This window comes from Rousettus aegyptiacus, unplaced genomic scaffold (assembly GCF_014176215.1).
Source record: "Rousettus aegyptiacus isolate mRouAeg1 unplaced genomic scaffold, mRouAeg1.p scaffold_m13_p_6, whole genome shotgun sequence".
NCBI classification, from domain to species: domain Eukaryota; kingdom Metazoa; phylum Chordata; class Mammalia; order Chiroptera; family Pteropodidae; genus Rousettus; species Rousettus aegyptiacus.
Genome location: NW_023416309.1, coordinates 113,234,623 through 113,257,311, shown reverse-complemented (window position 1 = coordinate 113,257,311; position 22,689 = coordinate 113,234,623). Strand labels below are relative to the sequence as shown.

The 22,689-nt window shown below is 65.2% G+C and overlaps 2 protein-coding genes across 8 annotated transcripts; one reads left to right on the top strand and one right to left on the bottom strand.

Moving 5' to 3' along the window:
- LOC107510070 (galectin 3 binding protein) lies at positions 1-8,315 on the top strand. Of its 3 annotated transcripts, XM_016143250.2 has the most exons (7): positions 1-215; positions 1,315-1,397; positions 1,648-1,722; positions 2,753-2,944; positions 3,467-3,598; positions 4,956-5,208; positions 6,945-8,315. In XM_016143250.2, the coding sequence occupies exons 3-7, from the start codon at positions 1,671-1,673 to the stop codon at positions 7,996-7,998; spliced, it is 1,683 nt and encodes a 560-aa protein (XP_015998736.2). In that variant the 5' UTR covers positions 1-215; positions 1,315-1,397; positions 1,648-1,670; the 3' UTR covers positions 7,999-8,315. The 3 variants fall into 3 exon arrangements, with proteins under 3 accessions (XP_015998736.2, XP_015998735.2, XP_015998737.2); XM_016143249.2 differs by lacking the exon at positions 1,315-1,397; XM_016143251.2 differs by lacking the exon at positions 1,315-1,397 and having other exon boundaries at positions 1,564-1,722.
- A 1,667-nt stretch (positions 8,316-9,982) lies between these two features.
- On the bottom strand, positions 9,983-20,291 carry LOC118603982 (atherin-like). Of its 5 annotated transcripts, XM_036223568.1 has the most exons (4): positions 19,802-20,291; positions 18,782-18,982; positions 17,871-18,045; positions 9,983-11,876 (listed from the first exon to the last, which is right to left on the bottom strand). In XM_036223568.1, exons 2-4 carry the CDS (start codon positions 18,843-18,845, stop codon positions 11,381-11,383), a joined length of 735 nt encoding a protein of 244 aa, XP_036079461.1. In that variant the 5' UTR covers positions 18,846-18,982; positions 19,802-20,291; the 3' UTR covers positions 9,983-11,380. The 5 variants fall into 5 exon arrangements, 2 of the variants coding, with proteins under 2 accessions (XP_036079461.1, XP_036079460.1); XR_004951563.1 differs by having other exon boundaries at positions 9,983-17,966; XR_004951564.1 differs by lacking the exon at positions 17,871-18,045.
- Between the last annotated feature and the right edge of the window lie 2,398 nt (positions 20,292-22,689).

The window sequence follows — 22,689 nt, the reverse complement described above, 5'->3', positions numbered from 1 at the left end:
GTTCTCCAGGAGCCTGTGGGGAGCCAATCCCAGAAGAAGTTTGCATCATGTGATTTCTGAAAATCGAAATTTCTGAAGCATTATCTGGGACCAGCCTGACCACGCTCCACCCTGGGAGTAGGTTCTCTGGCCTGAACTCAGTCTGCAGAGGGCCCTGCAGCAGGAAGCCAGGAAGCCGGAGGCCCCAGGGCCATTTTCAGGATCGTGTCAGGCAGGTAAGCTCTACGGCGTGCCCTCAAGTGCGTCCCTCTCATGTGGTGGGGCCCAGCCTCCCTGTTTGCACCCAGCTGGGCATTGGTGCTCCCCCGGGCCCAGGGGCCGTCACGGCTGCTCCCAGGTCCTCAGGGCTCTGTGGACAGTGGGCAAGGACACCGGGCGAAGGGGCGAGCAGGCTGAGAATTCGCCCAGGCCCCTCGCTCTGGTCCGTGTGCACCTGTCCCGGCCTGAACCCACCCGGAGGAGGAGCACCTTTTTCTGACTTGCACAAAGGCACCATACGGGCCACGGGCGGGCGGCCCTGTCCCAACTTCCCATGTGAGGGAGCCCGGCAAAAGCAGGCAGCCATGGTGACCCCAAGGGCAGCGACATTTGTATACCTGCACCGGGTGCGCGACTGGCCATTTCTCCAGGGCCTGAGCTCCTGTCCTGGGGCGAGGCTGTGGCTTCCTAAGGAGTACAAAGGCTGACCTACCGTCCTGGTTTGCCTGGGACTGGGGGTGTCTGTCCCAGGACGCAGGCCTGCCAGTGCCAAAACCCAGGCAGGACCCGGCACGCAGGGCTCTTGGTCGCCCGTCTCCAGAATTGCCTGGGGTGGGCACAGTGGAGAGAGGGCTGCCAACCTGCACCTGCCCTCACCAGGCGTGTGACAGGCCAGGGTCCCCGGGCTTCTGGGCATGTGACGGGCCAGGGCCCCTGGGCTTCCAGGCTCCTGTGCCCGCAAGGTGTTTCCTGAGACTCGGGCGAGGCGTCCGGAGCTGTGCATGTGGGCCTCCTGCACGGAAGCCATTCAGCCCCGGCTCCCCCAGCCAGTGTGCCCAGGAGCCCCGGGGGCATCAGTGCAGAGCCGGGGTGCTGCCTCGGGGTCGCCGGGCTCTGACCAGTAGGGGTGCCCACCACAGCGGCCTGTCCCCACACGCTGGCCCCCCGGGAGTGCTGCCGGGTCACGGGTTCCTACTAAGGGAGAAGAACAGGGGCTGCAGGATGTTGGGGGGGAGGGCGGGGGCGGGGGCGGGGGGTGGAGCCGGCAGCCCGAGTTGCACAGAGGGAAGCGCTCCAGGCAAAAGCTGTGAGGCTGCCCCCTGCTCCCCGCCCCAGGAAATCCTGACTGGCCGAGCGGCCTTGGTGACCCCAGCTTCTCCGAGCCTCTCAGGCACTGAGCTCCGAGGTGTCAGCACCAGGTGGGCACCGAGCCTGCTTAGCGCGTCCTCCCCACCCCCACCCAGCTGCACGGCCTGCCTCCCAGGGCTCTCCCTGGGCTGCCCAGGAGATGGAGCCCCGCCCTCAGGCCCTCTGCCCTCCCTCCCTCCTCCCTCCTCCCTCCTCCCTCCCCCCTCCCCTCTGCAGGCAGAGTCTGAAGAGTGCGGGGCAGACAGCCCTGGGCCTGTCAGGCTGGGCTCCCTGGCTCACTGATCCCTCCTTCTGCTGCAGGCCGAGGGGCTGCTGAGCCGGCCATGGCCCTCCCCGGGCTGCTTTGGATGTGGCTGCTATTCGCAGGGACTCGCGGTGAGCTGAGCCCCGGGATTGGCGGGCGTCCCGAAGGCAGCGTCAGGGTGGCTGTGGCCCCCGTGCCCTGCAGGCTGGACCCTGCCTCACGGGGACGCGGGCAGGGCCTTGTCCGGCGCAGGGCCGCCAGGGTGAGCTCTGGTTTCCTCTCCAGCTTGAAGCCCCGGTCGTCCCAAGTCCCGTGACCTTAGGTCCTAGGGGAGTACTAAGGGAGTCTCCATCCTGTCCAGTCCCAGAGGGCTGAGCTCCAGGGCCTTCAGGGGCCACTCGCTGGCACCCCCTAGGCATGGCCCAACTTCCAGAGTTTCTGACGCCTGTCCCTCTGCTCTATACCCCTCGGGGCCCAGGAGGCCTTCCTCTTCCCGGTGACCCCACAGAAACCTGCTGCGCCCCAACTGAGGATTGCCCGCTGCGCTGTCAGCTCTGGCAGGGGCTGGGCCAGGGGAGTCGGCGGGCTGAGTCCCTGCTCCCTCTCTGCACCTGGCGTAGTTGGCCTGTGTTTCTGGGGGTCCCTGAGCCCACTGCCCCAGGCGTTGCCTGCACTCCTCCCAGGGGTCCTCGCTGGGGTGCACAGGCTGCCCCCAGTGCAGACATGCTCAGGCGGCGTCTCTGGCCTCACCCCTCTCCTGTCCTTCCCTCTCTCAGGTGCTGGGGTCCCTCAGCGTTCCCCGCCCCTTCTCCGTGAATGGAGCGAAGGGCTCCAGCGTGAGGGGCAAGAACAGGCCCGTTTGCCTCTGGCTGCGGGGCAGTGGCGGGGAGGGGGGGGCGGGGGGGAGCGGGGGCGGGCTCTGTGTGCATCTCCCGCCCCTCCCCAGCGGGCAGCCCCGGGGGGATGGAGGGGGTGGTTCAGGGTGTTTATCCAGAAGTCACCCCTACTTGGGCGAGCTTGACTGACTGCCCCCACTTGAGCACATGGCTCCGGAGAAGTGTGGGGCTGTCGGGGCTGCTGCCCCGGGTGCAGGCCCAGGTACCGGCCCAGGTGCCCGACCCGCGCCCCTGCTCACTCTGTGTTCGCCCGGGAGCCCTGCAGGCGTGCAAGATGGGGACATGCGGCTGGCCGACGGGGACGCCGCCAACCAGGGCCGCGTGGAGATCTTCTACGGAGGCCAGTGGGGGACGGTGTGTGACAACCTGTGGGACCTGCTGGACGCCAGCGTCGTCTGCCGGGGCCTGGGGTTCAAGAACGCCACCGAGGCTCTGGGCGGAGCTGCCTTTGGGCCAGGTAGGCCTGCGGGTCCCCACCCCGGCCAGCCCCAGGAGGGGACTGTCGCCTGAGAGGTGTGCACGGCGTGCCCTCTGCCTCGTCCTGAGCGGCGCTGCAGCCTGTGCCGGCCGGCCAGGCTCTGCTGGCCCAGCTCACTCACGCAGGGCTGGGCGCGGTGAGCGGCCCCTGGGCCTGTGTCCCATGGAGGGAACACCCAGATTCTCAGCAGCTCGGCCCCGAAGCACAGGCCTTGTGGGAAGGCGGGCCAGTTCAGGGGACGAAGCTGCAATAATAAACCCGAGCCCCCACCCGAGAAGCCAGCCGATCGCATCTGGTTGCAGACACACACGCGCACCCACGCGGGAACACCCCCGGGGGGGCCGTGCGGAGCGAAGCCGCGCCAGGCAGGGCTGCCAGCCACAACGCCGGCCGTCCTCGCCGGCTCCTCGCGGGACAGCCCTGTTCGCAGCGCCGGCTCGCTGCGGCTGAGAGCCCCCGCCGCCCCCGCCCCAGTCTCCGGCCTCCCTGTCGTCCCTCCAGGATCGGGCCCTGTCATGCTGGACGAGGTGGAGTGCACGGGGACGGAGCCCTCGCTGGCCAACTGCACGTCCCTGGGCTGGCTGAAGAGCAACTGCAGACACAATCAGGACGCCGGCGTCGTCTGCAGCAACGGTGGGTGGGGCGTGTCCCGCCCCGGAGCCCCCGCCCTGCCCTGGCGCCAAGGTCCTGGGGTCCTGGGGGCCGATCCCCACGGGCCGGGCGGTAGTCACGCCCGCCCCCGGCCCCTCCCGGCGCACAAGCAGGTGACACACCTGAGCACAGGCGCGCAGGTGATGCACGCCGTTCGCCCCAACGACGGGCGCCGAGCCGCGCTCCGAACGCTCGCCGCAGCCGCAGGCTTCTCTCAGCTGCCCACGCCCTGTCGCTGCTCATCCCCCCCGCCCCCCCAACACAGTGCCCCACGTGCTCCGAGCGGACGTGCCGGGGGCGTTTCTCGATGGCAGGGGGGCCTGGTGACCAGCAGCCCAGCCCTCCCCTCGCCGCCGACCGAAGCCCGGCAGCTCTGGCCCTTCGGTCCTGCGTCCAGTGTTCCTGCTGTCCTTTGCTCTCACGTCCACTTCTGGTTTCTTCCTGGCCTCGCACAGAGGGCCTGGGCTGCGCCGGGGAATCAGGGGCTCGCACAAGGACAGCAGCGTGCGAAGGGCGTGTGCTGCGGAGGCTGGGTGCACCTGGGCTGGGGGTGGGGTGCAGGGCCGGGGCCGGGGTGCAGGGCCGGGGGTGGGGTGCAGGGCCGGGGCTGGGGTGCAGGGCCAGGTGCAGGGTTGGGGGCCCGGGTGCAGGGCCGGGGCCGGGGTGCAGGGCCGGGGCCCGGGTGCAGGGTCAGGAGCGGGGTGCAGGGCTGAGGTGCCTCTGGCAGGAGCCCGGTGGAGACGGTAGAGGCCCAGGAGGCTCCCGAGTCTGGGCTGGAACGGATGGGTTTAGTCCCCAGCGTGGCTTTGGGAGGGGGCAGAGGAGGGAATGTGTGTCCCTGTGAACCACCCCCATCACCTGAGAGGTCGCCGAGAACCCAGAGCTTAGCATTGCGTTGCCACAGCTCCCTCAATGCAGGGCGAAGGCTCGGGGTACAAAAGGCAGCATCTGGGTGATCAATCAATTGATTGTTCAGAATTTTAGAAGGACGGGGCCTCAGGCCCAGCAAGCCAGCGTCTCCAAACTCCTACCTGGAGTTGTTTCCTGAGTTTGGTAGAACCAATGAGCTAACCAGGGTTGCCTGATCGGTGTGGATTTGTGGGGGGGGCCCTCTGGGCCACGGAAGGACCAGGACACCCTGTCTTCCAGGGTAGTTCTTCCCTCGTCTTCCCAGGGGGCTTTCCGAGTAGATAAGGCAAGAACAGAGGCCATAATTTAAGGGAAGAAACTGACTCCAGGGAAAGAAAGTACTTCCGGGTCACAGCAAGTGAGCGGCTGGCCTGATGCAGGCCCATGAGCCTTGTCCCTCAATGTGGTGCCTCCCTCCGCCCCTTCTTAGAAACCAGAGGCGTCTACACCCTTGACCTGTCCAGCGAGATCCCCATGGCTCTCGAGCAGATCTTTGACAGCCAGAAGGGCTGTGACCTGTCCATCAGGGTGAAGGCGAAAGACAACGAGGACCTGAGCATCTGCAGCCACAGCCTGATCCTGTCCAGCAACCCCGAGGCCCAGGCCCTGTGGAGGGAGCCGGGCAGCACAGTCACCCTGGAGACGGACGCCGAGTGCCTGCCGCTTGTCAGAGACGTGATCAGGTGAGCATCCTCGGGGCCGGGGACTGGGGACTAGGCAGCATCCCCAGAGCTCGGTGCCAGACGGCCTGCCGGGGGTGTCCACCGAGTCACCACAGGGCCCCGGGGGGCTGGTGTTCTGAGAGCATCGGCGTAAGGAAAGAAAGTCGCGTGCTGGGAACTTCTTCATCATTCTCACGGCCCGGAGCTTTATCCCCCCGCGGGGACACTCGGGAGCACAGACGGCAATTAAAACAGATTAAAACGGTTTCTGTCCAGCCAAGTAGAAGAACCTGGCCGCTAGCCTGTGCCGTCCAGGTAGAGTTAGTTTCTGGGACGCGTCCTGGAGCGAGGCGGGTGCCCGGTCAGCCCCCCCGGCCCCGGCAAAGCCCAAGGTTGCGCCGGAGTGTCCACCTCGCGCTGGCTCGCGCTGTCTCTCTGTCTCTCTGTGTGGGCAGAGAGGCTGCCCCGAGCGGGGAGTCCTGGGCTCCTGCCCCCCGCCCCCAGGAGGCCTCAGGAGACCCCGCCCCATTGGAGCCACCCACCCCACAGTCCCTCCGCCCTCCCTCTGCCCGCCCGGGGGCCACAGGCAGCGCCTGCTGTCCGTCAGCCGCCGCCTGCTCCGCCGTTCCCGCGGCTTCTCTGGACCAGTAACTCCGGGCCTCCCTGACCGGCCGTTGGTCCTTTTCTCCACCTTTCAGGGTGTTTTCTCCCCTGAAGGTAGGCAGGGCCGAAGGACGATTGTGACCCCTGTTCCCACCCACTCGGGTGCCTGCCTGAGGTGGGAGGCGGGAGACCTGGCTGGGGTGGGGGCTGCACAGCCAGCAGCAGCCTGGAAACCTGACATGAGAATTAACAGCCGGTGACAGCATTCCACAGGACCCTCCCTCCTCCCGTCAGCCGCCACCTGCAGCCCTTGGCGCTGTGTCCCGGGGCGAGCCTCCCGGGCAAGCCTCCCGTGGTCAGTGGAAACGGACCCAGTGGGCAGCAGGCCGGAGGGCAGAGGTGCCCTTCATGTCCCCGAGTTCACGACTGACAGCGGGCGTCCCAGACGCGAGGGTTGGCTTCTGCGCGGCCGCTGAGGCCGCGGGGCAGGGTCCTGGCTCCGCTTCCGGACGGTCGTGGTGGGCGGCAGGCCCGGCACTCGAGGCGCCCCCGGCTCCGAGGCCCTGTGGCCGAGGGGAGGCTTCGGGTCCCTGACGGCGGACCCCTCCCCCCCCCGGGAGATGGCGGCCGGCCGGCTCCCGCCACACGCGTGTTCACGCAGCGGAGCCGTGCCTGGCGGTGTGCGGTCTCACGCGGCGAGCGACACAGACCGGGTGTCACCCGCATGGGCTCGGAGGGCAGGGGAGGCAGACAGGAAGTGGTGCTGGCACGGGACAGACGCTGAGGCTGCAGGGGCACCCGTGAGCACCCCGCAGGCGACCGAGGGGTCTGTCCAGGGGTGCGGTGGCGGGAAGGAGGGACCCGGCAGGTCCTGCAGCCCAGGCAGCAGGGGTTGGGCTCAGACACCAGCGAAGGCGAAGGCGATGACAATGACGACGATGATGATGACGACGATGACGGTGACGGTGACAGAGCTGGCGGGGCCCCCGCCCCCTGGCTGAGCGAGGAGCTGACCTCCGCGACCCTGGGACCCGCCTGGTTGTCGTCAGTGCATGTGGCTCTTGGCGAACTCGAGGTTGGATTGTGGGTTGACCAAAGATAAATTGGGGGTGGACGGCGTGTGACCGGACGCCCGGCTCTCGCCCTGGCCCCAGGTACTTCTACTCGCGAAGGATCGACATCTCGCTGTCGTCGGTGAAGTGTCTCCACAAGCTGGCCTCCGCCTACGGGGCCGAGCGGCTGCAGGGCTACTGCGCACACCTCTTTGCCATGCTCATCCCCCAGGACCTGTCCTTCCAGACGGCCCTGGACCTCCACGCCTACGCGCTGGCCACGCAGGACCCCAGGCTGGAGGCCATCTGCCTGCAGTTCCTGGCCTGGAACTTCGAGGCCCTGACGGGGGCCACGGCCTGGCCGAGCGTCACCCCCACCCTGCTCCAGGCCCTGCTGTCCAGGAGCGACCTGGCCGTGTCCAGCGAGCTGGTGCTGCTGAAGGCCGTGGAGGCCTGGAGCTGGGAGGAGCTCGCCACCCACAAGGAGATGGAGGGCTTGGTGGGGGCGGTCCGGTTCCCCATGATCCTGCCTGAGGACCTCTTCCAGCTGCAGTTCAACCTGTCTCTGTACCGGAGCCACCGGGCGCTCTTCCAGGAGAAGATCCTGCAGGCCCTGGAGTTCCACACTGTGCCCGCCCAGCTGCTGGCCCGGCACGGAGCCGTGAACTTCACCGAGGACGCCTACCAGCCCCGGCTCTACACTGCGCCGACCTGGAGCGCCTCCGTGACCAGGGACTATCGGGCCTCCTCCTACTACTGGTATGACCCCCGCCAGTCCTTCCAGACCCCGGCGCACCCCAGCTTCCTCTTCCAGGCCAAGCTGGTGTCCTGGACTCTCGCCTACCTGTCCTCCGTCCAGAGCTGCTGGAACTCTGGCTTCTCGTGCTCCTCGGACGAGCTCCCCATCCTGGGCCTCTCTAAGTCCGGCTACTCGGATGGCACCCTCGGCTACGAGAACAAAGCCCTGATGATCTGCGGGGGGCGCTTCGTGGCCCACGTGGCCACTTTCCGGGGCCCGAAGGCCATCATTCCCAGCGCCCTGGAAACCAACGGTTCCCGGAGCGCCTCCTTCTTCCCGTGCCCGGTGGGGTCCTTCGGCAGCTTCCGCGCGGTCATCCGCCCCTTCTACCTGACCAACTCCTCAGGCGTGGACTAGCCAGGAGGCTGGGGGGCCACGGCGGCAGGAGCACGGGGGAGGAAGGGGGCGCCTCCCCGCCAGCGGGAGCTGAGCCTCCCACGGCCGGCCACCAGATGTCCCCGCTGCTCCCATGGATCTCTCGAGCCCGAAGAAGCTGCTGGAAGGTTTCAGCGAGTGCTCACCCCGAGGCTGCGCAGCCCCGGCCGCCTCCCCCACCCAGCTGGCTCTGTCGGCCGTGAGCACAGCGGCCGCTGAGCTTCCCGAGCCGCCTCTCGCCTTCCCAGGCCTCTGTTGTCCCTTGTCGGAGATCATTAAAATTGCATTGTGGTTCCCCAGTCCCCTCGTTCATGCAGAAGGGGTGACTTAGCCCATTCTGAGGTCGGACGTCGGGTGGGCTGGGCCCTGAGCTCTGGCGGCCGAGCAGACACAGTCCCTGCCTGTCCCCACCAAGCCACAGTCTAACGGGCGGGACGGTGATCGCAAGTCAACACACACTGGGCGATTAAAACTGGGAGAGCGGGGGAGGGAGCCAGAGGCCGTGTGGGGGGGCGCACAGGCGGGAACGCCTCCAGCCGGGGCTCTGCGGGGAATGGAGACCGGGGCGCACAGGCCTGTGGCAGATGGGAGGGGGGCGTGTTCCGGGGGGGCAGGAGGAGCAGGTGAGCCTTGGACCTGCGCACAGGGACGGGGCAGATCGTCACGGCGGCGCCGCTCGTGAGAACGAGTCCTCGGAAGCAAGCTGATGCCCCGCCAGCAAGGTGCTCGACCACAAAAGACACCCACAGTGTCTTTCCAGGGAGAAGGCGAGTGTGCCAGAAGGATGCTCGGTGACCCACAGAACTGAGGCAGAGGCAGGAGGACCAAGCCTGGGGTCCCATGGGGACGCCCTGTAGGAAGGGCTCCCCCACCGAGGGCAGGGGCTGGAGTCAGCCGGCCTTGCTCCTCTGGATACACGATACACGCCCAGGCGCAGGGTCCCGGCAGAGGCGTCTGGTTGGCCGAGCGCAGGCCACGTGCCTGCCGCTCCTGGCCCTGGGCTGAGAGAACAAGCATCTGGACTGTTTTGGCCTCGGGCAGGGGAGGCGGCACAAGGCCGACCCGATGGGAGGGAGGTTCAGGCGCCGGGTGGCCCGGGCGGCAGCGGCCCGGCCACACACGCTTCTTCCCGCCCCCACTGCGGAAACAAAAGCCGGGACGGGAACCCTCCGCCCGACCCGGCCCAGCGTCGCCCCGTCCCGGAGGGAGCCCCAGGCCCCCCAGCCCCACACTCCACACCCGCCCCAGGCCCGGCCTCGCGCCTCTTCTGTGGGTGAAGGAAGAAAGCGAAAGGGTGTGTTCGCCCTGTTCAGAGATGCCGCAGACACCGCGAAGGCGACATCGCCGTCTCGCCGAAGCACGCAGTGTCCCTCCCGCCTGCTCCGAGGTCCCCGGCCCGCGGCACAGGCCCGGGGCCTGGCCAGAGAGCCAGCACCTTCCTTCCCGAGAGCCCGGGCCCTGCGCCCCCTGCCCAAGAGGGAGCTGTGCGGAGACGCCCCGAGGGACCGCTCGAGCGCCTTCCGTCCATCCTTCCATCCTTCCGCCCACCTGCACCTTCGAGCAGCAGCCCTGTCCCCCGACAGTCGGGGCCGGCCCGCCCACGCGGCCCTCACCCTTCCTTCTCTGCCCAGGGGCTTGGCCAAGGGTGCGGGACGCCCGACGGGCTAGCTGCCGGTCTCGGCCTCCGGTCTCGGCCTCCGGTCTCGGCCTCCAGCCGGCGGGCCGTGCAGGTGCCTCTTAGTGTAAAACCTCTTGGGTGTGCAACCTCTAAACCAGCAGGGCCCAGAGGGCCAGGCGCCGGAAGCGTGACGCCTGTCCCTGAGCGCCCGGACGTGCTGCCCGGCCTCCGCCCGCCCTGCTCTGCGTCCCGGCAGAGGAGGCCCACGCGAGCCTCGGGCGGAGGGCGGGGTTGGCTGGGCTACTGTTTGTCTGGGTCGTTTTGGGGGAGAGGGCATTAAACGGTTTATTAAGGACTCTGGAAATGGGGTGGTTCCAGGATTGCCTAATAGTCCATTGATGCAGGTCATTGTCAGCCAGGGCCGTAGGGTTCGTCCTATACGCAAGCCGCCCAGGTGTCGTGAGCTACGCAGTGAAGTCCGGGGCCTCGGCGCCTGCACGAGCTGGGGGCGGCCACCGTGAGTAGCATTGGGAGCCGGAGGGCGCCCGGCGAGGGCCACCCAAATCCACAGTAAGCGTCGATTCCTTGGGCAGAAGGCGTCACCACGAGCCACTGCCGTTGGGAGCCGCCTGCTCCCCCTGGGCGCCTCGAAGGGCCAGAGAAGGGCTCTTGAGGAGATGTCGGCTCACGTCGGCCTCGCAAAGCCGCCCTCCCCGCCACCAAGGCCCCCGGAGCTGGAGAGGGGCCAGAGTGACACTCCAGAGCAGCCTCCCTGACCCCCGCAGGGTGAGAGCCTGTGCTGCCGGGGGCTCCCTGGCGGACAGTCACGGGACCTCGGTGTCCTGGTCCACAGCGAGCATTCCAAGACGCCCATCTCGTCCTCTCCCCGAGTCTCGCTGTCACTCCTCCTCCGTCTGACCCCTTCCGTCCACGGCTCCCCCTCCTGCCCCAGTCACTCCTGTGCCCTTGTGCATTTTGAGCACCCCTGGGGGATCCCAGGGAGGCGCCAGGGGCCCCATCCTCTCTGCCACCGTTACTGTTTGGGGTGCACTTGGCTGGGGGCGAGGAGCCTGTGACCCGAGTCAGGGCTCCTGTTGGGGGAGGGAATTCGTGGGGGCCCTCACACACTGGAATCACTGTCCCTCGGGCCACGTGAGGTCTCCAGTGCCACTCCGCTCCCCGCCGCTCCGGTCCCCACGGCACCAACACGCCCCTGCCTCCCTGAAGTGCCGGTGACTCCAGGGGACCTCCTTGCACCCCACCCACGTGGCCCCAGCGAAGGTGGCCAGCCCTGGGCCTCAGTGAGAGCTGGACAGAGGAGGTCTGACATGGCAGCCGCTGACCTTCCGATCTGAAAGGATGTTTCTGGGGTGGGGGGTGGGGAGTGCCAGGAGCTCAGAGCCAAGCCTGTGGCGGCCCCAAAATGCAGGAAAGGTCGAGGACCTGGCCCCGCAGCTCCCAGCCCTGCGTGCGCCCTCGCCGGAGGCGTGCATCAGAGTTCACAGCCTCACGTGATCAGCTAAGTCACTGGCCACCCACTGGGGTCGCGGTGGGGCGGAGAGGTCCAAGATCCCAGCCGCGTGGGTGAGTCCTCTGGCCGCCAGCCCCCACCCAACAAGAGCCACGGCGTTAGCATGGCCAGGAGGGGTCATTACGCAAAGACGCCCATGTCACCCCAGTCACCCCAGTCACCGGGGAAGCCCGGAGGTTTCAGAGGCTCCCGTGCCGGGGACCAGGGAGAAAACCTCACACAGGCGTCTGAGGTGGCCCAGTCCGGGTGCCACAGCTCCATGCTGGCTCCCTGGACCCTGTCCCCTCTGGGCTGCGGTGGGGGTGGGGGGCGAGCGGGGGCTGGGCGGGAGAAGGCAGGCGTCTGAGCGGGTGGTCGCCACCGCTGGGGGCGGAGGCGGCCTGGCCTGCTTCTCGGGGACCTCGCCCGCAGGCAGGCGGGCCGGGCAGGGGTGCCGAGCGTGGGCGACTCATCGCGACCCTGTGTGTGTGGTGTGCAGAGCGGCCGTCCCGCATCACGCCAGCTCGAGCCCCTCCTACGAAGCCACGTGCAGGAGGCCTCGCCGCAGCCCCAGCAGACCCCGTGCAGGGCCGGGTAGCCGGAGCGTTGCCCTGGCAACACAAAGACTCAGGGGGCGTGATGGTGTGGCCAGGGCTGCCTCTGACCTCCGTCATCTCCTGGCGCTGGTGGCTCTCTCCTCTCCCTGCTTCGCCACTGGGGCCCTTTCCAAGCCTGGGAAGAGACGCGATTCTCAGGGGAGGCCTTCGTCGGCCTCCCTCGCACCCCCTCGTCGTGGAGGGCGGTTTGCCTACGAAATAAATTTCCCCAGGGGGCGCAGGGGAACCCCTTGCCCGGTGGAAAGCTCTTAAACCGACCGGGCCCTGCTCGCCCTGGGCTTACCCTGGAGCCCCCTCACCTGCTGGGCGCGCACAGCTACCGCCAGATAAGCAAGGGGACCGCAGCTCCAGGTGGATCTGACTCAAAAGGTGGTTCAGAGGGGACGGGAGGAGAACAGGGCCCGCCCACCGAGCCCAGCTACAGCCGGGCAGGCCCCAGCCGGGGCGGGACCGCACTGTCCTCCTCTGCAGCCTGGGACCTAGCCAGGAGGGCTTGCCGCTGACCACACAATCGGCTGGGCAGCTTCCCCTGACCTTGGCGGGTCTCTTGGGCAGCCTGCCTGGCCTCATGCAAAGTCAGAGGGTTTCTGAAATGCTGAGAAGCCTCAGCTCTTTCAGGAAGATTTTCTTCATTTTGGCACGGGGGCGGGGGGTGTTTCTGGGCTGTGGGGCGCCTGCGTGTGTTCACGCGGAGGGGACCCGGCCGGGAGGGCCTTGGCATGGTGCACCCTGAGAAGGCGGTCTCGGCATCTTCTCCAAGGAGGAAGAGGAGGCCAGCTAGGTATCCCCTCCACCAGAAAGTCAGGGTGGCCTGGCCACCACGACCCCAGAGCTGACCACCGAGGCAGTCCTCGGCCGGCTGGCCCTCGCCGTCCCTACCCCGACACCTGCCCTCCGCACTGGGGAGGCATCCAGGGGAGAGGCCCCCCCAGGCCCGGCAGGAGGGGTCCAGTGGCGCCCCTTTAAGAATCTGCACTGCTGGAGGAGAGAAATCGCAGCCCAGACCAGTGGTAAACATCCGGGGGCCGAGTAACGACTACCAGCTGTGCGAAGGGGCGCGGTGGGGAGGGCGTCCTTGCTTCCGAGGGTGGGACGGGCTGAGGTCAGCCTGGGTGGGGACCGGCCAAGAGGGAATGTAGGAAGGACAGCGGGCCCGAGCAGGGAGGGTCGTTGATGCAGAGGCAGTGGACAGTGGGCGAGCTGTGTGGCCACTGGGCCGAGAGGCTGCCACCTCCCCGGGGGGCCTTTTCTGAATCCGTGCGCGCTCCAGCCCCCACCGCAGCCGGACGGTGAGCACGCAGGAGAAGGAGGGTCCAGTCCCCGTGGCAGTGGAGCTGGGGAGAGGGACAGCCTGGAGTCGCGTCCGGCAGTGAATCGCGCATCCCGTTCATCACCCAGCCGAGGCCGCGTTAGTACCACCTGTCATACCGAGTGTGGCACCTGCGAACGGGCCCTCGGCCGTGCCCGACTCCAGACCGGCCGCCTGGACCCTCCCCTCCTCCTGCCCGGAAGTTTCGCTGCAGCCTCCTGAACGAATGGCCTCTGCGCCTCCCAGCTCTCCCCGGGCCTGTCCCGCGGAGCCACCAGCCTCGTGCTAAGCACCACCTCATCGAGACACTGTCCTCTGCTCGACACCGGACGGTGACTCCCTGTTAGTGGCAGTGGATGTATTAGCGAGGGTGCTTTTGGTCGTGAGTGACAAATCCGACTCAGAAAGGCTGCGGGTCTGGAGAGGGTGATTTCGTGCATGTCGCCTGGGAGTGCAGAAGCGGGCAGGCTGCGTGGACGGCCGAGCCAGCGGCCCGGCCGCGGCCCGAGGACCAGGTTCAGGGCCGCCCCTCCTTCCCACCTTCGGAAGCAGCCACTTTATCCTCGCGCAGGCTTGCCTCATGGCGCCAAGGCAGCTGCCGCGGCTCCGACCACCCGCCGTGACGTCTCGACGGCAGAGCGAACCTCTTTTCCAGAACTCCTGCTCTCGGGACCTACTTCTGTAGAACAAACCGCCCCCACACTTAGCGACTGCACCTTCTATGTTGCTTATAAATCTGCGATTTGGGCAGGATTCAGCAAGCACGGTTTATCCCTGCTCCACATGGCCTCACCAGCCGGGCCATCTCGCCTGGGGCCTGGAGGACCCATTTCAAGACGGCTACTCTACTGACCGCTCCGTAGCAAAGTTCAGGACTCCTGGTCCGCGGCGGAAGAAAGAAACTCGGCTGTGGAAACGCGTAGCCCGTTCGTCCTGGTTGCATTCCCAGCTGTGTCGTGTGCACGCGGCAATCCGATTGGAGGAAGGAGCAGAGGCACGAAGGCCCGGACCGGACATGGCCACGTCCGCTCTCGCCGGGGAGTCTGCAGTACGGGAGGCCAGTGGATCGACGTTGCCGCTTAAGACTGCGTGGGTTTGGTGCACAGTCACGTATAACGGCTTACCCGGTAGCAGGAGGCTATTGTGATAGTTTTCCCATTTCCTCATGGGGATCGTCTCTATGTCTGTCTACTTGATTAGACAACTTCGGAGCAGGGACCAGGCCTCGCGCCTTTCTCTGTCCCCGGGGCCTGGCACAAGCGATGGTCCATTTTTGTGGTCATTTGTTTTGAATCATACTTGGAGAGAAAAATGAACGAGACCAGGTGTAGCCGTTCTTCGATAACTCGTGGGTGTTTATACCATAAACCCCTCTCTCCTCTGCCGTCTTCCCTGGTGGCATTCATTCACCCCCTGATTTCAAAGCCCAAACGCAGAATCCACGTGCATCCCCCAAGATGCAGGTCTGTTGAAAGAAAGACAGGGAGAGAGGCAGGCGAGTCACTTTTTGCTGGAGCAGCCGGGCCGCGGCGGGGCCCCTGCGAGCCTTGGGGCCTTCGTGGCAAGCAGCGGTCCAGCCTCCGGCCGGAAGGAGGCGCACCTCGGGGCTTTATGCCATCAGCACATTTCACGGCGATGAACTCAGCCTCGTTCCTGCAAAAGCCTCAGCCCAGACACGCAGCCTTTCTCGTCTTCTTTGTTCAAGGTTAATTTTCCACAAGCACGATACCTCCCACGCGCCCAGTCCCGTGCGGGAGGCTCGGCACGTGCCGCTTTGCCGAGCACGATGAAAGACCCCCTCCAAAGAGCAGTAGATGTGCGTTCAGGAGTGTTTCCGGGGAAAGTGAGCCGGCCAGCTCGCTCCGCGCGGCCTTCCCGCCACGTCTGGCCCCTGGGCCCAGAGCCCTTTCTTCGGAGCAGCGGGCTGCAGCCCTAGTCCTAAGGCCAGTGCCCCCCAACGGTGGTGGGCACCCCTCCTCCCCTGTCTGTGAGAAAGGGGCAAAATGAGGGTGACGTAGTGACTTTTCTGGAAAGCTGGCCCGTGTTCTGACGTGGGATCTCTGCTGGATTTGCTTCCACTGCACCTGAAACACCAGCTTGACAGGTGTGAGGGAGGGAGGGATACGGTTTAAACGTCTCATCCCTGGGACCCGAGGCAGATCCCCGGGGCGTGCCGGCTCGGGGGTGCGGGGGGCCGCGCGGCCATCGGCAGGGGAGGCGGCTTCCTTGCTCACTGGCGCCCACGGTCTCCGGGATGTTCTCACCATCCTAGAACCTTCTTTACATTTCTCCTGGCTCTTGCGTCTGTCCCGGGCTGCCTCGCCAGAAAGCAACAGGGGTCGTCAGCCCGGATTCCGGTGATTCCTCTAGATGCTAAGCAGTGTCAGCAGACACGATTGCTGCACCTGGTACCTGTTCCTCTGAGGTGGTCGCCACGATACAGATCAATGCGGACAAACTGCTTGGCAAGAAGTTAAAAGCTTAACCCAAACTAAGCAGTGACTGTGATTTCTATAGAAGTAAAATCGTCTTTTCAAAAACGACTGGACAGGGTTTTGGGATGTGGGGTTGTGCGTTTAGGATGGTATGACCACAGATAGAGCCTGGCAGAGGGAGTCCCCAGCGCTAGCAGGTAGGGCTGAGGTCCGCGTGGGGGGAGCGCCCAGGAGGGGACACCTGGGAGGTGGCGCTGGTGACTCTCCGGTTCTCGCTGTGGACAGCGGGGGTGCGAGTGTGTTCACTTTTCAAGGCCGTATCGAGCTCGACCCTTAAGATTTGTGTTTGTGTTGAGCAAAAAGCGACTTCCGGCGTCTCTCTCGCAGGGTACCCGCGGTGGTCCCTTTAGGGGGTGGGTCCGCGCTGGGCACTCCTCCCCCAAGCAGCTGGGGCCTGGGGGTGGCCTGTCAGAGGAAGGAGTCAGTGTCACATCAAGGAGATCAACAGAGGTTTTGGACCTGCGTCCCAAGAGGAAGTCTGGGGACCACGGCGCTGATCTGTGGGTGAGCTCCTCAGCGCGGTGCAGCTCCGCGTGCGTGCGGGCAGGGGGCATGGGGTGCTCCTGCGTGGTACTGGGGTGGCCCGTTGTGAGGTCACGTCTCGGGGCGGCCATCTGTGTGCCCTCCTCTGGAACTTGGGCTGGCCCTGGAGCTCTCCGCCTTTGAGAGGCCGTCACTTCCTGTGTGGGACTTGCCGCCATCACACCAAGCTTCAGTAGATGCCTTATGGGGCAGAGTCAAACCGAGTGCTTCCTTCTATTTTTTGGTGGCCAAATCATGTGGATACAGCACATTTAGCTACAGTGAAGTGGCCGTTCACATCGGAGCCTTTACCAAGCTGCAGCAGGGCCGTGCATCATGATCTCTCCCTTTTCCCCACAAATACTACTACTAACTACCATCCGCCAAGCACCCACTATGTGCCACCCAAGCACCTACTATGTGCCAGGCTCCAAAGTGGGCTCTTGGGTCAACAGATGGACTTCTCGCTCACCGTGTATAGTTGATATTACTATCCGGTTTGGTGGATGTTGGCACTCAAGTCCAGAGAAGTGCAGAGACTGGCCAAGGTCACGTTGGAAATGGCCCTCGAACCCAGGTCTGTCTTGCAACAAAGTCCTCCCACCGTGTTTGCCTCATTTTTGGCACATAGCCCTTCTTTAACTGGGTTTTGCCTGTGTCGGGGTCTCCCCCAAATCGTTAGCCTCTTCAGGGAAGGGCCACACTTCACAGTTCATTAGTCTTGGCTCCACTCCCTGAGTAGACATTCCCTCTGCACCTATCTGTAGAGTTCCTGTTGGTTTGCGGTCGGGGGGTGGGGGGTGGGGCTCGATGCTTCTAGTCTGCTCAGCATCCCTTCCTTCAGCCTCCCCCTGGCTACAGGATGGGCATGTGGCTCAGACCTGGCCAATCAAAGCCCTCAATCCTGCCGGTCGCAGCGACTGGCTCGAGGATGGGCTATCCGCGCCTGGCCAATCAGAGCCGTCTTCGAGTGTTTTGCCATAGTAACGGCTGAGATCACCTGCTTGCTCTTTGGGACCGGGAGCTGTGAGGACCATCCAGGCTGGAGCTGCCATTGGCAACCGTTCTCCTGCCTCCTGGGGACCGCTTGCGCCAGGAACGCCATGCAGATGTTAAAAGCGGCGTTGCCAGAAGCGATGTAATGACATGGACAAGATGTGCATGACGCCTCCCTGAGTCAGAGGGAGCAAGCTACAAAACAGCCTTGCAAAATTATCTGCGTGTGTGTGTGTGTGTGTGTGTGTGCGTGCGTGCGTGCGTGCGTGCGTGTGTGTGTGCATGTGTGCGATTATACAAATTAAAAAACGGAGGCTGGATGCACATTATGAGTATGATTCTCTCTGTAGGAATATCGGTTATGTATTTTTTCTCCTCGTTTATCTGAACTTTCCAAACCTAACCTGGATTCTGTACTTTCAGAAGTTTTCGTTGTTTTTCTGTTTGTTTATTTTAAGCTAGAGCTCATGCCGTCTGCCTTAGGAGCTCGTTTCTAGCACATTCCTTTCGGGGAGTACGTCAGTTCAGCCTGAGTCATCTCGTCTGCCTTTTAAGAGCCTACACGTTTCCAACAACCCCATGGTCTGCCCCCCGGCCCAGGCCTCGCCCACCCTTGGCTCCTCTGCTCACCTGGCCCCGTCTTGGCCACCGGGGACCGGTCGCCCCACTGTGCCTGAGTGACGTCATCCCCAAGTACCTTCTGGGCTCTTGGAGGAAGGCAGGCCTCCCTCCCCTCACTCATCCTGCTGGGGGTTGTGTTTTCATTCTCAGCTCACAAGAAACCTACCAAAAATATTTTCTTTGGCAGCCGATTAGAGAGTAGCAGCCCCAGACATGCCTTCCGGGCGACGTCCAAGCCTGGAGTGGCCGCTTCCCTCCGCAGCTGCCAACAGACATGGGCATGGAGAAGGCCAGAGCTCGGGCTGCGTCCTCTCGATGCGGGCTCCTTCCCCCGTCGAGGTCTGAGAGGTCACAAGGGCTGGGGGTGGGCCCTACGGGACCCTTCGGGTGGACCGAGCCTCCCCAAAGCCGATGGCGCATGGCCATCACACCGGGGCGGGTGGCGGGCCCTCCGGAGGCCCGGACCCGGACTGCCTCCCCCCATTGCGGAGGGGCTCAAAGCGTACGAAGTTCTCATGGTCAGGCAGTCAAGGGCCCTACTGCCCCCCTACTCCACGGGACTCCTTGCGGGGACTCCGCCCTCCATCCCCTTCTGTGCCGGCCTGTCCTTCACACCCCAGGCCCTGACTATCCAGCTGGTGCCGCTGACCACGGCCGTGGATAGTCCCCTCCTCCCGACTGGCCCGTCATGTCTGCGCTCACGAGGATGTGGCCCCAGAGAAGGGTGACCTGGCGGAGGGGGCGTCTGAGCTAAGAGGGCTGGCAGGGGGCACGGCCAGGCTGGGCTGCGCAGACACGCAGAAAGCGTGAAGAGGAAGACAGAGAGAGGCGCGTGGCGGAGGCCAGACGTGCGGACGAGTCGGGGCAGCGCAAGGAGCTCGGGGAAGGCCGCCCGCGACTCTCCACTCCTGGCGCCCAGCCGCGCCTCGTGGGCGTCAGTCACGCGACATTCCCCAAATCCTTCGAGTGACACCCACTTTAAACCGCCTTGTCTGGGTGTTCACTCCCCTCAACTCAAAGACCCAGACGGGCTTACACCAACGGTACCTGTCCCCAGGTGGGAAGATCCGCCCTTACCTGCCTCGGCTCGTCCTCTCGCCTCCCGTTGGGTGGGAGACCCCCCTCTGCTGCTGCTCCTCATGGGCCTTGAGTTATTGAAGGAAATACTTTCCTGGGACCGGACATGTCTCCTGTGCTGATGTCCCAGGGGTGGGTTCAGGGCCGGGGACCCTCCGGATCACGACCGGAAGCCGCCGGGCAGCAGAGGTTGGGTGCCCCCTAAAACACATGCCGATTAGACACGTGGCTGCTGGGAAATGGTCACTGGTTGGGGGGCCGGCGCTGGGGGTTTGACTCCTGGCTCCGGCTGCTTCCTCGCCGTGCCACCTGCCGGGTTTCTTGGCCCCTCCGTAGCCACCATCGTCCGGCACCTGCCATGCGCTGCGCCCCTGCCTGCAAGTTCCCCTGGATCGCACCACGAGTGGGACCCTGTTTTACAAACAAGGAGGCCGAGCTATCACGCGCGAGAGACGCAGCTGGTGATGGGCGTCAGACCCCGGTTATCGGATCCTGGAGACTGGGTTTTTCCCTAAGGAAAAGGTCACGTGCTCAGATAAACCCTCATAAAATAAGGAACATCCTTCTGTACCCAGAAGAGGGTAAACCTTCAAAAAAAAAAAAACTGTTAGTTCAATATTTACATGGAACTTTGAGGTCTGGGATTTGCTTCAGAATAACCTGTTAGGGGCAGGAGTGGGTGAGACAGACTTACATGAGCCCACTGTTCTAGAAGTCGGACTCATAGGTGCACGAGTGAGCATCATTCTGTTCCCTCTCCCTGCAAATATGTGGACGTCTTCATAATAAAAAGTTGTTTTCAAAGTAGCGAGTAGGAACATGGCCAGAGTTGAGGAGCTCAAGGTGCAGACAGTGACAGGGTCCCCGGGGGGCCCGCCGCTGACCGCGCCCCACGCTGCTCCCCGGCAACAACCCCTCGGCTCTGAGTACCGGACCCACGCGGACATGTGTTCCCAATCACGCCGCCAGCAGTGAGTCACCGCCAGACAGCTGCGGCCTGTCTCGGTCCCCGCCACTCACCTTCGGATCCGCCAGGGCGTCGGCCGGGCCCCAATGCCCCGATGTGAGGAGTCAGAGGCGTCCAGGCAGCGCCCGGGGGGTGGGGTGCCATCTCGCCCCTCTTCAGGTGACCCCAGCTGGGAGCCTCCTAGGATGGAAATCAACCGTGAGCCAGCTGCAGCTGGCTGGCGGCTGCCTGGGGCAAGGTGAGGGGGGATCTGAGCCGAGCAGGCCCCGGGCGAGGGAGTGCTGGAGTGTGACCTGTCCTGTGGGGGGCGGGGGGGGGCTGCCAGCCGTCAGGCCACGTCGGGACACCCCCCGCCTGCGCCCAGGAGTCAGACCGCGGTCCGAGGAGATGGGGAGCACTGCGGGGCCCTCCACACCTGTGGGCAGCCAGGTGACAGCTGGGGCAGGAGGCTGAGCGGGAACTGGAGGGTACAGGGACAGCCATTGGCTTCGTTCCTGGGTCAGGGACAGAACCTGGGTTGTGCAGGACGAGCGAAGCCGTGGACCGGGCTAGGGCTGCTCACAGGGCCCCACTTCTCCCTGGGGGGCTGGGCGGGCCCAGGGGGACGCGGGCCCCCGGAGGGCACTGCCACCTTCCAGCCCTCCCGTGTGGAGCCGGGCAGCTGACTCCCAGCAGAGGAGAGGGAGCGAGGCCAAAACAGAGAGTCTGTGAGTCAGGCCGCAGGCTCCAAGGCCATCTGAGATGGCCGCAGGACTGATGGGTCCCTTGAGGGGGAGCCGAGCTTCCCCGGCCTTCCCGCGGCCCCGGTGCCTCCTGGTCTCTGCGTCCGTGACCGCAGCCCCCTACACCCTCCTCTTTCTGCTGCCTGGCATTTCAGCTCCAGGTCGAATGAGGGCCTTGAGGAACCCTGTCCCCTTACCCTCAGCCCGGACCCCCCCGGATGACGTCCGGGGACTGGGACCTGTTCCTCAGGCTCCACAGCTGGTCACAGAGCTGGGCTGGCATCTGAAGGTGACGAGAACCCCGCCCGGGGACCGAAGGAGCCTGGTGCTGCTGCCTGCAGGGCTGACCCCAGGGAACCGGAAACATCCCCAGAGAAGAGAGAGCCGGGGAGAGAGAAAGAGGGACGGAGAGGAGGCAGGGGCGGAGAGGGGAGCACAGGGCCGGGCGAGGGGGGAGAGCGAGCACATTCTCGGGCACAGTCCTAATCACAGGCTTGAAATGAAACGTCCTGCTGCGCTCAGCGTGGGCCTCCAGCCAGCGCCGCCAAACCAGCCCCCTTCTGTTTGGATTAGGGCGATGACATCATGCCCGTGGGCCCGTCACTCCCAACACTCAGGGAAGAGAATGGGCCGCGGGAAACCCGAGCCTCCTGCCGCTGGGCTTCCAGGGACGGGAACCTGAAACCTCGAAAACTCAGCCTCGACGAAGCCCTGCCGAGCTGGGCAGCCGGGACCCCCACGCCCCCCACCCCGGCGTCCCTCGCCCCTCGCTCCTGGCCAGGCCTGGGTCCCCGGAACGCAGCCGAGGCTGCTTCCTGGAAGCTGGGGACGGAGGAGCTAGGTCTCCCTCTCTGCTCCCTGGCCCTGCTCCCTAACCCACCCTTGAAAGGAAGCACATGACCACATGCCCAGGGCCAAGAGGAAACAGGCCGGGCATGAGAAGACGCACAGCGGCAGCCCGAAAGGGGCCGCTGCGCGCTCGTCTCTCATTGCTGTTTCTCCGAGGGGTGAAGGAGGCCCAGCGCGGGGAGACGCGGGAGGCAGACAGGTGGGGCAGCGGGAGCTGGCGGAGGGAGGCAGAGTCAGGTGTGCGTCCTCCTGGGAGTCGCGGAAGGGGTGGGGGCGCGTGCAGGGCAGAACCCTCTGAGTCACGGGGAGGCAGCCAGGGGAGGAGGGCAGCAAAGGCTTGCTCCCGGGGCCGGACCCGGCTGGGACCCGGCCGCGACCCCCGCTGCGACCCTGGCTGAGATCTCGGCTGGGACCCCGGCCACGACCCGGCTGAGATCCCAGCTGAGACCCCGGCCAAGACCCCGGCCGCAACTCCAGCCAAGACCCTGGCCGCAACCCAGGCTGAGATCCCCGCGGAGACCCGGCTGTCCCCGGGCCGCCTCCCTGGAGGTGTTTTGGCACTTTCAGTCTGGGCTGTCTGCTCCCAGATGTTTTAGATGCGGCCGTCTCTGCAGGCCGACTTCGTGGGCCTCCTGCATCCCCCAGGACAGCCTCCCTCCCTCCCTTCCTTCCGGGGCCACTCTAGACTGGAGCAGGGCAGCATGGGTGGCGTTGGGACTTTAGCCCAGCCTCCGATCACTGTGCTCCTCGTACTGTGGAGCCGGGCTGGGTATCCAAACAGGTTTGCAAGGTGGGGGCTCTGGCTCAAGGCTACCTTTGCCCCAGGGGTGCCTTCCTGGGAGGAGAGGAAGGGGTAGGTGACAGGTGCGTAGGCAGAGAGTGGCAGAGAGAGGCCAAGCCCCGCCTTCTTAAAAGTACGCTATGGGATGACAAATATGGCCATGGACGCAGCAAAAGAAACCCCGAAGGGAGGCGTGAGCCACGAGCAGCGTGGACGAGGGAATGAGGTCATTTGAAAGTCAACGCCAGGACAGACTTCACTAGCGCTAGACGGAAAGTATAGAGGGGCGGCCGCATTTCTGCCCCGGAGCGGTTTATTTTAGGGTCGAACCCGCGTCTGGAATGGTTTTCCCTGCAGGGAGGAGCAGGACGTGACCTGCGTCCTGCCGCTACGTTCCTGCCGCCCGCGGCCGCCGCACCGTCCGGTGGACACCTCTTAATACACGTTCGTATCTGTGCACGGCTAATGTCACCCAGATAAGCTATTACGCACACCACTTTTAAAACGCAGTTTTTAAAACGTTCCTTGCCTTTCCTCCCTCCCCTGAGAACAGAGGCGGACGGGTGGGTGCGCGCAGGCCACCCGCCGG

Bases quoted from the DNA above. Each gene is read 5' to 3' on its own strand.
- LOC118603982 (XM_036223567.1), bottom strand. From the start codon at position 18,130: ATGGCCATGCGCCATCGGCTTTGGGGAGGCTCGGTCCACCCGAAGGGT. The intron at 11,877-17,870 runs GTAGGTTTCTTG...GTCTCTTCCCAG, and splicing joins TGCCAAAGAAAATATTTTTG to GCTTGGAAAGGGCCCCAGTG.
- LOC107510070 (XM_016143249.2), top strand. From the start codon at position 1,671: ATGGCCCTCCCCGGGCTGCTTTGGATGTGGCTGCTATTCGCAGGGACT. The intron at 3,599-4,955 runs GTGGGTGGGGCG...GCCCCTTCTTAG, and splicing joins CGGCGTCGTCTGCAGCAACG to AAACCAGAGGCGTCTACACC. The intron at 5,209-6,944 runs GTGAGCATCCTC...CCCTGGCCCCAG, and splicing joins CTTGTCAGAGACGTGATCAG to GTACTTCTACTCGCGAAGGA.